At 48.4% G+C, this 17,678-nt stretch overlaps 1 protein-coding gene across 1 annotated transcript in view; it reads right to left on the bottom strand.

Moving 5' to 3' along the window:
• ARMC9 (armadillo repeat containing 9) overlaps positions 1-17,678 on the bottom strand; it is a 75,716-nt gene that overhangs the window by 41,097 nt on the left and 16,941 nt on the right. The window contains exons 9-12 of the mRNA XM_054570665.1: positions 15,410-15,508; positions 9,131-9,165; positions 6,052-6,163; positions 5,609-5,701 (exon numbers count right to left, since the gene is read on the bottom strand). Of these exons, the coding sequence (XP_054426640.1) occupies positions 5,609-5,701; positions 6,052-6,163; positions 9,131-9,165; positions 15,410-15,508 (339 nt within the window). The remainder of the gene's footprint in view (positions 1-5,608; positions 5,702-6,051; positions 6,164-9,130; positions 9,166-15,409; positions 15,509-17,678) is intronic.

Below are 17,678 nucleotides of genomic sequence, written 5' to 3' on the forward strand. Positions count from 1 at the left end.
AGTGGGACTACAGATGGGAACAGACCGAGCAGACTCAAGAATGCCACATCGACATTGAGGAGTTAATCCCATTTAGATCACTTAACCCTCAGAAGGCTCACCAAGTGGGGGAAATAAGGAACGAATGAAGGAACGCAGGAATGTTAGCGGGAGAGCAGCAGCACATGCTGCTCCTACACTGCCACCCTCCTCTCGCCAGAGGTCTGGCGCGTTCTCCTGTTAAGGTAGCACAGGGGTCGCTGGAGGGGGGACACCAGGCACAGGTGGGAAAGCTTCTGTGCCAAAATGGGGGGAGGGGTCCAGAGAGCCACCCCAGCCCTCCTCCCCTGCAGGCTCCCCGAACGCTGGCACCCAGGCCCTTACCCTGTGGGTGGAAGACTAGAAGACTCGCTTTGGCGGAAAACGACCAGCCCAAGGGCAACAGCTACAGATCCTGAAGTCAGCGGCTCCTAACAGATGCCCCCACAACTGCCACCGGCTCACCCTTGGGGGTGCCTCGCTACCTACATGGTTGCAACTTCCACTCGGCTTTTCAGTCCCCCGCTCTACACATGAGCAGGTCACCAAGGCCCAGTGGAAACCCAAGGAAGGTTTCTAATACGGAAAATAGGGCCAAAACAAACAAGATGGCGGGCAGGGGGCTGCGGCGGGGGAAAGGGCAAACTCAGAGGAAACAAGATTGTGCAGGGATAAGAAAACTGAAAATAAACAAAAGTCTGTCGCTAATATCTTTAGAGATATAAGAAGCTAATTGTATCCATGAAACAACAGAACACCATAAAAAAGGAAATGTAAAACTTGACAGAATGGTTGTAAAATAAAGATGAGGAAGTCTCCCAGAAAGTGGAGTGAAAAGAAAAATATGGAAAATATGAGAGAAAAGGAAAGGCAACAAGAGCACGAGTTCAAAAGGTCCAACATTCGGACAGAGAGCAGAGCAAACAGAGGGCCTCAGCACCAACGCAACTGTGGGAACGGCCCCAGAACGAACGAACGAGATCGGGTCCAAGGCCTCGCAGGCAGCGCGTCAAAACACGCCTCCTGAAGGACGTCGGTGGGGAGTGTAACACAGCACGATAAAGAGAAGGGTCCGCATCCAGCCAGAGAGGGAAACAGGCCACACACACAGCATCAGGAATTAAAACGGCTTTAGACTTTGCAACCACAACATGGAACCCAAAACACAATGGAGCACTATCTTCGAAACTCTGAAGGAACATTCTTTACCACCCAGAATTCTGTACAAAGGATAAAGATATTTTCTGACATACACGGTCTCAAAAAATTTACTCCCTTACATCCTTTCTCTAGAAGCTATTAACCAAAGCATGTGTCCCAAGATGCCTAATGCCATTGCCCCATCTTTATTTAGTTGAGGTTTTTATTGAAATATAACGTCCACACAGAAAACTACAGACCATAAGTACACAGCTCAGTGAGCTTTCACAAAATGAACATGTGGGTAACCAGTAACCAGACCCAGAAAGAACACTCCAGAGCCCCAGGAGCCCTCGGGGGTCCCCTTCCAACCCAAGGGCAACACCTCTCCTGGCTTCCAAATCACAGCTTGGTTTTGTCTGCCTTTGATTTTTTTTAATAAATGAAATCATGCACATGTATTGTTTTATGTCTGACTTTTTAAATTCAATACTGTTTGTGAGATTCACCCATGTTGTATGTTATGTGTCTGTTCTCGTTGCTATCTGTATCCAATTGTACAAATATTAGCATATCGCAGGTGATTTATCCATCCTACTGCTGAGGGATGTTTGGGTTAGAGCCCAAACATCCTCACGAGTCCTCACGAGTGGAGCTACTGTGCACAGTTTCGTGCAACGTTAGTGAACAGATGCACACGTTTCTGTTGGGGTTATTCTCAGGAGTCATTCTGCTAGGACACAGAGCATGCACTTTTAGTAAATACTTCCAGTGTTCCAAAGCAGTAAACCAGGGAACAGTTTTAAACAGAGCACAAAATGCCTGGGGCTGGTGAGCTGGCTCTTGTCTGTGTTTAGATAGCACAGACCACGGCTGATGAAGTTCCAGCTCCCTGTCCACACTCCGCTGTGTGCATCACCAGATGTGGCCAATCTTTTCACTCCGCGGAAGTGTTCTCATGTGATCAGCTCCTGAGAACTAGGGGTCAACCAGACCAGGTGAGCTCAAAAGTCAAAATTTCAAAGCAGTTCACCATTCCCCTTGATTACATGAGGGGAGACCCCCCAAACATGGGAGTATCTTCTTAGAGGGTGGTACAGGCTTCCCACGCTACATGAGTGCTCTAGGAACCCATCGGTACACCAGCTGGCGTTGTTGTGAGAGGCTGTGTTCAGCCTCAGTGAATTTTTTTTTTTTTTTGAAGACTCTTTAAATGCATTTGCCCATTTCCTGACGTGTGATTTACGAGTGCACCTGCCCACACCGTGCTGAATGTTCAGCAGTTTTTTCACCAAGAACGGCATGACCCCCATACCTCACCCTCCCTCTTCACCAGACCTCACCCTAAGTGACTTTCTTTTGTTTCCCGGGATGAAAAAAGTCTTCAAAGGGAAATGTTTTGCAAATGTTGAAGAGATGGAACAAAAAAAATGGCAGAAACTCTAAAAGGCATCAAGATTAATGAGTCCAAAAACTGTTGTGAGCAGTTGAAAAAATGTCCCGATAGCTGTATTGTAACAACTGGAGAGTACTTTGAAGGGGACTAAGTTTACATAGGTAACAATAAACACACACTTTTTCATAAATAAATTCTAAGTTTTGGAGGTTCCTCCTTCATACATATTTCAGCCCTGCCAGGTGCCCTGTGGTTCCAGGATCCTCTCCTGACCTTCACTGCAGATGCCCCCAGAGGCGGTCAGTAAGGGCCCTGGGAAGCTCTGTCTGACCAGGATGCAGCGAGGGTGATCAGTCCACCCTCTCCTGCATGTCTTCATCTAACGTGGGAAGAGTACCTTTTCCTTGCAGAGCAAGGTGTGTGTGCTTGGCCAACACTGTATTTTTTAGGGCACATAGTTAAATGGGGAAACTATCAAGAAAAGCAAGGAAGTGATCGAGACAAAAGTCAGGACGTGCACACCCATGTTCAGGGCGGCGCTATTCACAACAGCCAAAAGGTAGGCGTGACCCCCGTGTCCATCGACGGGTGACGGGTGAGCAGCTCTGGGGCGCACACGTCCCAGGATATCACTCAGCCTTCAAGAGGAAAGGCATTCTGACACCTATTACAACCCAGCTGAACTTGGCGGTTATCACACTAAGAGAAACAAGCACAGTCACCACGAGACAAATACTGCACGATTCCACTTACAGGAGGTGCGAGGGCAGTCAGATCAGAGAGGCAGAGAGGATGACGGTCGCCAGGGGCTGGGGGAGCGGCACAAGGGGGGTTGTTGTTAAATGAGGGCAGAGTTTCAGTTTTACAAGATGAAAAGTTCTAGAAATATGTTACACAATAAGGTGAATATACCTAACACCATTGAACTAGAGTTAAAAATGGTTAAGATGATATATTTTAGGTATTTTACCACCATTTTTTAAAAAGGTCAAGATGGTGGTTACCTCTTGATGGAAGGAACGGGCATGCAATCTAGAAGCTTCCAAGTTGGAAACATTGGTATTTGTTTTATTATTTTTCTTTAAACTGGTCACATCTATTTTCTACACTGTGTTAATGATATATTTCACAACTGACCACATGATTCTGGAAAATAGGACAAAAGGCCTTAGGTTTAGGGCCTCGTGCCTTTGTGTAAGTGCATATATTATGTTAGATCGGTAATGTCAAATGTGGGAAACTTGATACAGCAGCACTTCCAGCAACTTGAAATGTAGCTACATGACATCAAAAACAATTAGTAAAAATGAAAAACTCAATTCTTTGCAATTTAAGAGATTTGAGTGAAGATTTCTGGTCTAGAACAGTGATTCTCAAAGTGTCGTCTGGGACCAGGAGCACCAGCATCACCTGAAAACTCGCTGGAAATGCAGATTCCCAGGCCCACCTCCAACCACTGAATGGAGACTGCGGGGGCGCCATGACCTGTGCTTTGCTGAGCTCTCCTGGCCATAATGCTGCAGCTCTGAGAACCACTCGGCCGGTCCTCCCGGCCAGAAGGGCCAAGGCCGTTGGTGTGATGGAGACACAGCACCCACGTTACACTCTGTAAAGCGTCTTCCTGCTCTAACATCTTAAGATGACTCCAGCTCACTCCTTATTACAAAAAAGATAAACCACAGCAATTAAAAATTGTGACATGAGGAAGATACATGCTCAGTGGCTCTGGAGATTATAGCACTTTGAGAAATGTGTATCAGAAAACGTAAGACACCTTTGGCTAGAGGGACATTAGTTTTTAACATAAAACCAAGAAAGAAATAAGCACTGCCAATTAAACTGTATCTTAAACACCGACTGAGAAACACAGTCTGACTTCAGAGATGCTAAATGGGCGTGTGCACCTTAGAGTCAATGAAACGTCATAGTTCAGAAAGAATCAGTGTTGAATTTACTGTTTGAATCTGAGTTTATAGTCATAACAGTGTATTATTCAGCTGCTCCATGCCTCATGGCTTCAATGCCACTGCAAACACAAACAGAAAAAAAAGAAGTCCAGAATTTGAGAGACTGTTTTTCAAACCAAACACTACTCTTTCCTGGGAACGATAAGACTAAATTCAAAGAAGCAACTGGAGACTAGAAACTCGAATGCTACTGCCCATGCGCACGACAGATTACCACGCAGTCAGCTCTCAGGGGCGCTGCAGTCAGCTCTCAGGGGCGCTGTTTCATCAGTGACCTCAAAAAGTGCTGACACTCCGTGCCCCCTCCCTGAAGTTTAACAACAGGAAGATAACTATTTAACTGAAACCATGAAATGCAGGGTCTTCCTGACACAGAAGCCATGTTGCAGACCTCCATCCGCCTCCTGGCCAGTGAGGCCGGTGCTGGTGACAGGTAAGAGGGTGGGAGGTGGGGACTGGGTCCTGACCACTCAGTGCTGGGCCCTGAGTTCAGTGCCCCCACCTCGTACCCCCAGGCAGTCACCCAGGCAACCTCCTGAGGCAGGTGCTGGCTGTTCCCCAGAGACGGGGCACTCCCAGAGAGGGACACACTCAGGGCCATGTATAGGGGCGGGGGGCGTGGACGTCTGAAATCAGTTCATCTCACTGAAATCCCAGGCTTTTCCTACTACGTGGTCCATAGCTATAGACAGATGTGGTGTTAGGGACACGTTTTAAGGCAGGCTGAGACGAAAAACACTGGACTTGCTTACCTGCGTGGCCTGCCACACGTCCTAATGGGTTTCCAGGACTCACGGGAAACGGGGTGAAGGAAAGATTTAGGAACTTGAGAAAACGAAAAATGACAGAGCAGAGCTCCAGGATGGAATCGAGTAGTTCCAGCTTGTTGGGGACTCTATTAGAAGTGACACGTGGGCCACATCCAGGGTGAAGAGCAGATCCAAGGCGCCAATGGAAGCTCAAGGCTGACAAACGGCCACCAGAGCGAAAATGTGCAGAGAAACGGACGCCCTGTTCCCGCCCCCGCAACCTGCCCCCACCATTCGCGTGAAACGGGCCTGCTGGGCCTGGCCCATCACCCACCGACCTGGCTGTGGCTGTGACAGTCCAAGAGGTCGTTGCTGACGTAGGCTTGCAGCACGGTGTCCCTCTGCTCTCCAGGGTGGGACGTGGTCAAGCGCTGGACGGAAGAAAAGCAAAAGCAGTGAAGGAAAAGCTGACTGCAGAGGAAACTGTTCACAGAGCGGGCAGGCCCTGTAACTACACATTTAACCAAACAAAATCAGGGTGTCCCGGGGAGGTAAGCAGCCCACCAGTCGGTTAATAGGAGAGTACAATGCACTTTTTAAGTGGGTGCCATGGCAGGCGAGGGAGTCAGAAGCTGCTCTTACTTTAGCTCTTGGTGTCAGCAGGCAGCAGGGAGAAAGAGCTTTGGGAGCTGGGTTAAAAGACGCAAGCTAGGGAGCAGCCAAGCAAACCAGCTCCCCCCCTCCTTTTTTTTTTTTTTTAACTTCATGGGAAGGCACATACCCAGCGCAGAGCCTGCAGCAAGAAAGCTTTCAAGCGGTCGCTCCCCCAGATCAAATCCTTCTTCAGTTTCTCATAATCCAAGGACGGTAGTAATGGAACATCCTTCAACTTCCTACTCAGCAGCACAAAGGGAAAGAAGAGGGCAAAGGGCAAGTTCACCATAGCTCCTGGGTATCTCAACATCCCGCCTAGAGTCGCCAAGAGCTCAGGGACCTGCCGAGGCCCAGCTGTGTGCACCCCCCGCCCCTAGAATTAACTCCAGGCTCTCAGAGAGGCCTGGGCTCCAGGCCCCCCACCCCAGCTGCAACTTGCTCAGCTCTGCCTTTCCTGCCGTAGGTACCAGGGCTCTGGAGCACTCTCTCCCTGAAGCGAGGACGCCCTGCCTGCACCGTTGAGAAACCACTGCGTTCGCCTCGGGCCAGGGCTCCCTTGATGAGGATGAGATGGCCCAGCGGGCGTCACACCCTTCACTGAGGGCCCGAGCGGGGAGACTGTGAGGACAGACGGGCGTCAGGGGCACAGCTGGCCCTCCGTGGGGACAGAGGGCGTGGTGAGGAAGCGGCCAGGGGGACACGTCTGTCAGGCAGACAGTAAGCAGGACAGTTCGCTGACCCTCCCTGAGAAGACTCCAAGCTGAAGACCTTGGGGGCGGCCAGGTTTCAACAAGGGGCGATCTCGGATCAGAGACCTACACAGCGCCGGTCACCCAAGGCCTGCTGTGGTCGGCTGGAAGCTAAAGGAACCACCTCAGAGGCTTTGTCACTAAACCAGGTCTCTTCCCAATCTGTCTTGTTCTATTGAATAGAAGACTGCCGTGCATTGTAAAACCGATGAACATGTGATGTGGTCTGTGGGTCTGGTTAACAGTACTGTATCAATGTGAACCCCTTTGTTCTGTTACTATATCACAGTCATGTTAGGTGTCACCTCACGCCCTGGCCAGTGTGGCTCAGCTGCTTGGAGCATCGTCCCATAAACCAAACGATGGTGGGTTTGATTCGCAGGCAGGGCACACGCAACCAATCGGTGTTTCTCACGTCAATGTTTCTGTCTCTTTCTTTCTCTCCCTTCCTCTCTCTTTAAAGGCAATTAAAAAAAATAAAATAAAATCCTTGGGTAAGGATTTAAAAAAGAAGTCACCCCCGAGGGGGCCAGGGAACTCAACAATCCTGTGAGTCTGTGATTGCTTCAAAATAAAGAAACTAAAAAACAAAAATATGATCCTCCCAATACCATGCAGGAAACATTAAGGCTCCCTGTACAGTAACAAATGGGGATCCGTGAAGGATTCGGTGGGAAGACTAAAGACGCAGGGCTCCGTGTGTGCAAAGGTGGAACAGCAACAGAGCCAGTGCCTCTGGGGGGTGAGATTTCAGGAATTTTCAACGTTCTTCTTCCTGTGTTTCTACAGCATTCACATTTTCTATAATAAGCGTGTATTACAACAGAGGGAAAAATTACGTTAGTTTTTTTTACTGTTACGTTTTAAAAGACAAAATGAGATCCTCTCCTAGGGCCTGGAAGAGAAGACTAGAAAAGAGGTCAGCAAATGAGGCCTCAGTGCCCGCGCTGAGGAGCAGCTGCTTCCGGCCACACACCACGCGGGAGACCCAGGCACGCGGGCACACTGATTGTCCTGCCGCGTTTTTTTTCCTGAGACAGATATTATTGTGAATTCAAAAACTAATAAAGATACGTTTTAAATTTCATTGATAAATAACTGGCCAGTACCCTTCAAAAGTGTCAAGGCTATGAAAGAAAACGACCAAAGAACGATTTCAAACGAAAGGAAACTACGACGGGACGGCTACGTCGAAGGGCCGACGGGTCCTCCGGGGATGCCGGGCCAGACCAGGGCGCCAGCGGCACGGGCGACGGGAGCGAGCGCTGTGGGTCAGCTGACCCCGGTAGCTGTGCCGGGCTTGCGTAAGCCATTAACGCTGGGGAATCTGGGTGAAGTGCACAAGGACATTCTTTGTACTATTTTTGCAACTCTGGAATTATTTCAAAATTTAAAAATATTTTAACCTAAAATTTGAATAATCTCTTGCTCCAGACAAAAAAAGCCCCGTTTGTGAAGCCCCATTTGGCAGTGCTGGTGTATGCGGCTGGGGCGCTATCGGGGGAACAAGCGCCGTCATCCTTGGGTCCTAATAATGGCGATGTTACCAACCACACTGCCTGCCAGCGGAGCCGCTCACGCCTCCCCCGCCCCCGCCCCCGCCGCCTCCAGCTTCCGCGGTCCGGCCTGGCGCCCTCTCCGCCAACTACCCGCCTTTACCTTCTGCCAGTCACCCTGCCTCTCAGGCCCCTGGGGGTAACAGGAGCAAACACCCGGAGAGCTTGTTAAGTCCCCAACACTGCACTAAGCGCTTTGTACGTAGTGACTCATTTTTATTCGCACTACAATCCTGTAATATAGTTAGTCATTATTCACATTTTACAAGTGAGGAGGCTGAGGCACGGAGAAGTTCCGTGAGTTCAAGGTCACGGCGAGGGCGGCAGAGGCGGGGTTCTTAGCCCGGCAGCGCACCCAGAAGCGCTCCCTTACACACGGCCACCCAGAGAGGACAGAGGGAGGGTCAGCCAGACGCGGGCAGGGCGGAGGCGGGAGGAGCGCCGTGTCATGGCTCTCAACTTCCTGTTGGTGCGACACACACGCCTGAAGAAGTTCCCGCACAGCGACTACCGAACAGACCGGAAGGGAATGCGCAGGCGCGCACGCAGCTGCCCTGCGGCCCCTCGGCAGAGTACGTAGGACTTAAGACACTGCAAGGCTCTGCGGACTGTCTGGTGACCGTACGCTGACTTCTACAGATTATAGGAAATATCCCGCAGTTTTTTCCATTTGATGCTACCTCACCAAAATAAATAGAATTAACATTAAAATATACTTCTGGTTTAACAACCGCACTGGTAATTCCTGGTGTGTCCTTCACCGTCCACCTGGAGCTCTAGCTAATCAAACGCATCCCTCTAGGCTCGGCTGCTCGCGTGAACGTTTATGCACGTTGCTTGGAGTTCCGGTTTTACCCACAGCTGTTGCCCATAAGAACGATTTCTGAGAGCGATTACTTACATGGGTGCCAAGGAGGCTCTTAACATGGTTGAAGCCTGGAAGGGCGGGGGCGAGGGAACAGAAGGAAAAAGACCGTATTAAACATGGGTGGCAATGCATTAATCCTAAACCCCAATAACAGTACAAAATCAACGGGCTTGCAAAATTTTGGGTCCACCAGAATTCTCCAACCATGACCAATTAGGATTTAAAAATTAGCCCAAGCCAAGGTTAATCAATACACTACTGACGTATTTCCCAAGCCGCCTCAAGGAATGAGCGATAAAAGGGCGGGTTCTCCCAGCCAGACTCCCAGAGGCGCTTAGAGCTGCCTGGTCAGAGGCAGCGGGAGAAGGAAGCAATGACAATCACTCAATTATCCTGTTCCTTTCTTTAAGATTTTACCTTTGAATACGTGTTGTACTTTGTACCAATGCAAACACTATAGGCGTGTTTATAGAAAAACATGAACAATCTCCCTCCCACCCCACTCCCCTTTAATTCTGCCTGTAGGCCAAATCCTTGCCCACTTTATGCGCATTCACGTTGTAGTTGGTGTTTTGGGTTTGGGTTTTTGGTTTGTTTGTTTGTTTGTTTTGGCTACTACAGGCAATGCTCTATTAAACATGAACTAAAACAGAACCAAATGCTGTGTGTGGCACTTGTTTGGGTCGACTCAAACCAATTGTAAAAAAATATTTTGAAGCTGGGACATCTGAACATGGACTACACTGATATTACATAATACTAAGGAATTACGTGTTTATTGTATCAGGCACTGGGTTACATTCTGGTTTGTTTTTTAAAGCCCTTGTCTGTTAGAGATACTATTGAATTATCTACAGGTGAAATGAGACAATGTTTGCAGTAGGTTTTAAAGAACTCCAGGAAAAAAAAATACATAAGCAGAGAAGGGAGGAAACCTCAGTCGCTGGCAGGGCCCTTCATGTCAGCACAGAACTCAAATGGTAATTGTCCACGCTTAGCCTATGGATTGGCGGCTATTTTGCAATGATCTCTCTGTCTCTCTCTTTCAGCAGATGCGGAGCTCCACACCGGCTGGAGATGTGGCAGCGTGTCCCCAGTACCTGGGACAGTGCTTGGACAAACAGGGGCACTCAGCAACATTTGCTGAATGAATGAGTGAACAAAGGCTGACTTCCGAAGGTGGGTGCTCCGGAACCCTGACGGAGCCCCACCTTGGCCCTCGCTGACGGTGCTTCTCTCCGCTGCTTCCCTCTGTTTGTTCAGAGAGACTCCAGGGCCGGTTCCCATCTGGGAGTGAGCCATCAAACCCTCCTTTCAAATGGCTCCTGATCATATACGTTTTTATATTTTTTAACCCTTGATTTTTTTTTTTTTTGATTAAAGGAATTTCCTATTCCTGTTGTCAGTTTAAATAGTAAGGAATTCAGAAAACAAGTCTGAAATGTCAGCAAAATTACTCATCTAACCCAGTAGGAGGAACAATATTAGCACCTGGGTCTGACCGCTGGTGTTGCCAAGGTGGGCAGATGTTGGGACACAGTTCTCGGGGCGTGAACCGGGTAGAATGGAAACATGTCTCTTCCCACTCACGGCAGGTCCTCCAGGGGGCCTCCCCCAGGCTGATCTTTCCCCCCAACCCTGCCTGCCCCCCTTATTCCAGGCAATGAGCCTGCCCGGAGAGCACGGGGCAACTCTGCTCAGAGCTGCCCATGGCCGGGTGGGTACATTTCCTTAATTCCAGGGTTCAAAAGGAGGAAACCATCAGTTTCCTGGATATGCCTAAACGCCACAGATGAACCTCTAAAGAACTTAAAAAAGAATGTTCATGTGCTGGAATATATGTATCTCTCAAGGTAACTACTTGCCGTGCTTAGAAGGAGTGTTTCCAGTTCGGACCACCTGGCATCCATCACCCAGATCACTGGGCAGCTGGGGGGTTACCTCCCAGGAGCTACTGTTTTCGAACGTGTGCTTTTTACTATTTAAAAAACTTCTCTTTCTCCTTTGGAACACTCTAGGTATTCCCTAGGTATGTTATCAATTTGCAAACCCTAAGACCCTTGAACAGAATGCCATTTTTAAAATAAAAGGGAAGCCCACTACCTACAAATAAAATCCATATTCTCCAATATCAGCTTTGTCAGTATCAACAAGATATTTTCAGCTGCTCTTCCCTTTATTCTTTGTCCTATTTTTCAGTTGGTACAGAACTCGGTGGGGAAGAAGGGAGCTATTTTCTGAGCCCTTCTGAACTTTCAACAGTGAGTGAAGTTGCAGAAGACCAGATTGTTACCAGCCAAATTCAAAAGCCCTTGTCAAAATGTACCAAACGTTACAGATACTAGCAGTTTTCTGATGGGCCCCAGCCAAGCCCCTTTTCAGAGTGCAATGGACCGCAACACTCAAGGCCAGCAAAGCCCCCCCGGAGGGGCTGGCCAAGACACGCCGAAAAAGAGGCTGGTCTGTGCCCATCTATTGATCTTGAAACTAATAGTACTGTTTGGATTTAAAGTAGACTTTATTCCCTTAAAAAATTAAAGAACAACCTCCTTCTTCTTCCAAATCCTAAATCCCATCAGTTCGGTCACTAGAAATCCCGTCTAAACTGTCCCCTAACTTCCTCTTCATACATTCTAAATCTGATAGCATACATCGACTCTAGCTATGCCTAATCAACGACAATGTTCTTTTGTGCTTTTACCATGACCCCACACCCATAGCAAGGACAGATGATTGTTGGCAGCTTTTACTGACTGTTCCTAAGTTCATGGCCAGTAAAAAGGGAAGGCTGTGTGTCCAGGTGACAGAGCTCATCCGTCCCCCCGCTTCTGGGGCCGAGGGGCTGCACCTTTGTGGCTCTGGAACAGGGAAGGGTGGCAGGACTAGCTGTGGACAAATGTTAGCTTCTAAGGGGGAAAATGTCAGCTAGGCTGAGCCCCTCTCCCTTTTAAACTGCTCCTTATTAACAAGAGAAGAGTGTTAAATAGGCTGGACACACCACTCCACCATCGGAAAAAGGAAATACAGGGATTCCTGCATATACAAGACAGGATGGGGTTTGATAACACAAACCTGGAATAAACTAAATTTTTGCTGAATTAGTAAATAAATGGAGGGCAGGGCCCTGGCTGGTGTGGCTCAGTGGGTTGGGTGTCATCCACAAACGAAAAGGTCACCGGTTCGATTCCTGGTCAGGGCACGAGCCTGGGTTGTGGCCCAGGTCCCCAGTTAGAGGCGTGCAAGAGGCAACCAATCCATGTTTCTCTTGCACATCTATGTTTCTCTCCCTCTTTTTCTCCCTCCTTTCCCCTCTCTCTAACAAGAAATAAATAAATTCTTTTTAAAAAATCTTTGAAAAAATAAAAAATAAATGGAAGGCAGGGAAGAAAGGAGTGGTCCTATTAGACACAGACCCTGCTAGGCTATTATTGCTGAACAGCCACCACTTTCGCTAGTCAACACTCGGCTCCGTAACGGCCTTTACTCAGCCAGTCCTCTGGGTGTGGCTCGAGCCCCGCATCCTGGCGCGGGAGGGCTCACAAGGAGGTTCCTTTTCTGAAACCCCGGTGTCTCTTTGTGCTTTACTGACATTAAAAAAAACGGCTGCGTCTCTCAGCTCGAAACACAGACTCTGCGGCTTCAAACGCCAGGTGTCCCCACGTGGTGCAGTCCTCACACACCGCAGCCCTGGGCCACCTCCGCACGCACCTCGGGGGTGTGGTCAAGGACCTCCACTCTTGTAGCCATGTTTCTATGTCCTTTCTGTAAAGATCCACGAGAGGAACAACCCTCAGGGCTAGGCACTGGAATAACTCTGGGGAGCAGCTGTTTGATCACCTGCCTTCTTTTAGAAATGTGCCTCACCTTGCTTTTAAATGATAATAGTAATACGCCTGCTTGGGACAAGCTCACGGTCTAAAGGGCACATCAGGAACCCCAGTGACATAGAAATGGCCTGTTCTAGGAATGTGTGCTGGGCATTCATTTTACTGCTGGGCTTTTTAGGTTGCGTGCGTCACACAAGGACTTGGAGGCAGCAAACACTACATAATAAATAACACAGAACTATTGTCTCTTCCTGATAAGTAACTCACGTAACTGCTCACAGGTCCCTTCTTCGCACACGCTGCTGCGAAGCTCAGAGCCCAGCCCGAGCCTGTCTCTCCAGGTGTGCAGCCTCCTGTGACATGTATTGTTGCACTGGCCTTAGCTCTGGCTTGCTTTTATTATTCCTACCCTTATTTTCCTTTAATGGCAATTTACTTTTCCCCCCCAGCATTGTTGAGATAATGACATATAACCCTGTGTAAGTTTCAGGTGTGCAATGGGATGATCTGATACATGTACATATTGTGAAATGATCACCACCATAAGGTTAGTTAACATCCATTACCTCACAGTTACCTTTTGTTTCTTGCACTCAGAGCATTTAAGATCTACTGCCTTAGCAACTTTTCAAGTACACAACACAGCACTGTCAGCTGTAATCACCCTGCTGCACAGCAGATCCCCAGAACTTACTCACCTTACAGCCAGCAGGTCTCACCCTTAGACCAGCATTTCCCCACTCTCCCATCCCCTCAGCCACAGGAAATACCAACCTGCTTTCTGTTCTCACGCATTCTAACCACAGTTTCTTTACTTCTATTTTCCATTTTTTAAATTTCTCATATTTGTGTTTCCTCATACTATAATAATAACCTTCTTCAAACCAACTTGAGAATGAGGTAGGGAATAAATTACTTTTTAATGCTACCAAAGGCCCTAATATTTTGTGAAGATGCTAACAGTAATATGCAAACCCTTAATTAGAAGTCATGGCCCTGCCCCGGGAGGGGGGCACCTCCAGGCCCCCGGCACTTCCTACCTAGTCGAGCGCCCCTGGCTGCACCCATTCAGTCTCTGGACCAGCAGCAGGTTGGTGTGAGCTCCAGGGCCGTGGGTTCATGAACTTCAAAAACTTCCCCGGGTGTTTTTCACTCACCCCCCCTGGTTAAGGCTCCCAACTCAACACCACGCGCCTCCTGGTGAGCTATCCTCAGGGGGACATAGCATCACCTACGCAACAGTTTGGCCTGGGATGCAAACCTGAATCTAATCACAAGAAAACATCAAATATAAGAGGAGACATGTTCTATTTCTAAAAGAGGGGAAGAACCATATTCTCCTAAAATGTCAATGTCACGGAAGACAAAGACAGACCGCGGAACGTTCAAGAGTAAAGAAGGCGAAAGGGATGCGACGACCATGCGACCCCCGAGCCCCGGCCACCAGGGTCAGGGAGAGCCCTGTAACGGACACAAATGGCTCGACTCCCACAACTGGAAAATGCACAGGTTAGATAAGAATATGGAATCAGTATTCAATTACTGGAGTTGACATCATATGGTTATGTAAGATAATACTCCTATTAAGAAATAAACGCTTGCCCTGACGAGTGTGGCTCAGTTGGTTGGGTGTCATCCTGCAAAGCAAAAGGACACCCGGGTTGACTCCCTGTCAGGGCACAGACCTGGGTCGCAGGTTCAGTCCCCAGTCAGGGCACGTGAGGGAGGTGGCTGATCGCTGTTTCTCTCACATCGAAGGAGGGATTCTCTCCCTCCTTCCCCCTCTCTCTAAAAATAAAAAATAAAATCAAAAAGAAAAAGAAAAAAAAGAAATACACTAGGAATAAACTCTTCAGTAATCTGTCTTCAAATGGTTCAGAAAACAGAATGTGTGTAGAGAAAGTAAACCAACAAATGAATAAACTGCCAACAGTTGAATCTGGGTAAAGGGAATACAAAGTGTACTCTGTGCTCTTTTTGCAACTTTGCTGTATTTGCAATTACTCCAAGTAAAAAGTTATAAAAGAAGAGACAGTCCCTGCCCTGTCTACAGCCAAACCACGCGGAGAGCACCTCATCTTGGAAGCCAAGCAGGGTCGGACGGTTAGCACTTGGGAGGGAGGGGGTCCCTGCCGCAGGCCACACAACTTCCACTACTTCAGAGAGAGAATCAGTTCCCTGGGTTTCCTACCGCTTCGCTCCGGTGCCGCCCTGGGACCTACCAGCATCAGCGCCAGTGGGCGGAGCCGCCCCCCACACCCACACCGTGCCGCACCGCCCGCCCCCCCCCCCCCCCGGGCCCTAGGAGGTCACCTTCCAGCTACTCGCTTTTTTAAAACTGCTTTCTTTTCCTCCTGGGAACTCTTAGACCCCCAAAGCTCACTGAGGCGCAGACTCCTGAATGCTGTTTTCCGCTGCCCTTCCAGGTTTTCAGTTTTGTTATTTTAAGGGGGCAGGGGTGCAGGCCAGGGGCACAGAGCCTCACCGTCCCAGGCCTCGTGAAGTCCACACTGTGCGCCAGGCTCTGCCGCATCTGGTTGCTGAAGAGGCGGACGCAGATGCTCTGCAGGTACTCGGGGGTGATCTGTGAAGAGGACACGAGGACAGCCGGTGAAAGGACGAGACTCACCCGGGGACCGCGGAGGCACTGGGCACGCCCAGCTGTCCCCCAACAGGCTCTCTGTAAGGTCCAGGGGTGACATCTTGCTTTAACGTAGGAGCTCTTGGGAGTTAAAGCACAACCAATGCCCTTCTCAATGTTCAAAACACTGGATGCTTTTCAGTTCTATAATAGTTTTCTAGAGTTTTCTGTGGCTTTTGAGACTTTGGGTCAACCCCTCTCTCCTGACACTGTTTCCTCCCTCGACTTCTGGAACCACTTCTCTTACAAGGGAGTTTGATTATGCTACCTTCTTGCTTAAAACAGGTGCATGAGGAAAGGATAGAAAGAAATGGACTAAAAAGCAAAATATAAATAGGCAAAAAATACATGAAAATATACTCAGCCTCCTTCATAATTAAAGGAACGTAAATTGAAACCTTCAGAAGACTAAGTTTTGCTTACCTAGCTGGCAAAGCTCTCAGGATATAATCACGTCTGTGTTGGCAAGAGTGCAGAGAGACAGGCCCGCCGACACCCTGCGGGGCGTCGAGGGCGCACAGGCACCGTTGAAATCTTAGGGGACACAGTTCGGTGTATCTACCAATGCCCACAGCCTTCGACCTAGCAATTCCACCCTTAGGATCTTATCTCACCTGTGTTCGAAAGTATACAGTAGATACAAGAATGTTCATGGTGACAGTTTTGCTACAGCAAACAAATCCAAACGCTCACCGTCAGAGAGCTGACAAGCTGCGGCCCCCCCTTACAGTGGAGAGGGCACAGGCATTACAAAGAACGAGGGGCAGTGGGAAAGGCCTCCAAGACGTATCGGAAGCGGAACGGCATTTCGGAAGAGTAATGGGTCACAGGATCCCAAGGAGGCCTGGGCGGGCTGCGTGCACGCGGGCTGCTGGGCGCGGACACACACAGGCCTGCATACAGGAGTGTTCCAGAATAATACAGGAGAAAACGTTACTCTTGACTATCCATAAAGGAGCGAGGCTAAGGCACTGGGTATGGGAGGGGGCTTTTGCTCTTTACTATATCCTCCTCTGAATTGTTTCAGTTTTTCCCCATGAGCATGTATTTCTTTTCTATTAAAAACAAGCTGGTTAAGAGTCCGCTCTCTGCCTTGATACCGGAGGCCCCTCTGCCGCAGCCCGCTGGTCGGCGGCCTCGGCCTGCACACTCCCGCCATGGAGCTCGCAGGCCCGCCCCGGCCAGTGTGCCACACCTGGCGTCCGGTCATCCTGGCTGCACCAGGCACACCGGGGTGATGGCAAGTATTTTTTTAATAAGAAGGGAGGCAGAAGATAAACGTGCTTCTCTTTTTCTCCAGCCTCGCCTGCCACCTCCATTGCAATGACTGCGAGACCTTCCCCCTGTCACATTACATTCATTGTAAAAAATGGATTACATTTTTCAAATCACATCCATCTCTTAAAAATTGTATTTCCACAGAGAGATTTTATTGTGCATTCTACTTTTTATTATGAAAAACTCTAGAGTCATTCCCACTGAAGTCAGAAACAGGACAAAGGTGCCCACGATTACATTACTTAACAATGTCCCAATGTTTTAGTCAACATGCTAAGAAAAAAGTTATGATAAATAATGAAAGAAGCAAAACAAAAGGAACATTATTCAGAATGATATGACTGCCAATCTAGAACACATGAGAATCGATTAAAACAATCTATCAGATAAACAGAGTTTAGAAAGATAGCTGGATACAAAATCAATATAAGATAATCTAGGCCCTGGCCAGGTAGATCACTTGGTTAGAGTGTTGTTCCAATATTCCAAGGTCATGGGTTCAGCCCCTGGTCAGGGCACATATAAGAAGCAACCAATGAAGGCATAAATAAGTGGAACAACAAATCAAAGTTTTTCTCTCTCTCAAATCAATAAATAAATAATTAGAAAAAAAGAAAATCTATAGCTTTCCTATCTACTGGCAGAGTATCCCACTTTATTCCTATGCCACTACACAATTTCTTTCTATTGCCAATTTGTTCTTGGCTAACATTAAGAATCAGGTAGAGAAATAAAGACTTGGGAGATTAACATGTCAGGAAAAAGGTATGAAATATGGCAGGCGGCCTGAGAAACACATGGCTCCAGTGCACACATTGGCGCTGAGAAACAGCGG

This window comes from Pteronotus mesoamericanus, unplaced genomic scaffold (assembly GCF_021234165.1).
Source record: "Pteronotus mesoamericanus isolate MK-2021 breed Mesoamerican mustached bat unplaced genomic scaffold, CSHL_Meso_final contig_1018, whole genome shotgun sequence".
NCBI classification, from domain to species: domain Eukaryota; kingdom Metazoa; phylum Chordata; class Mammalia; order Chiroptera; family Mormoopidae; genus Pteronotus; species Pteronotus mesoamericanus.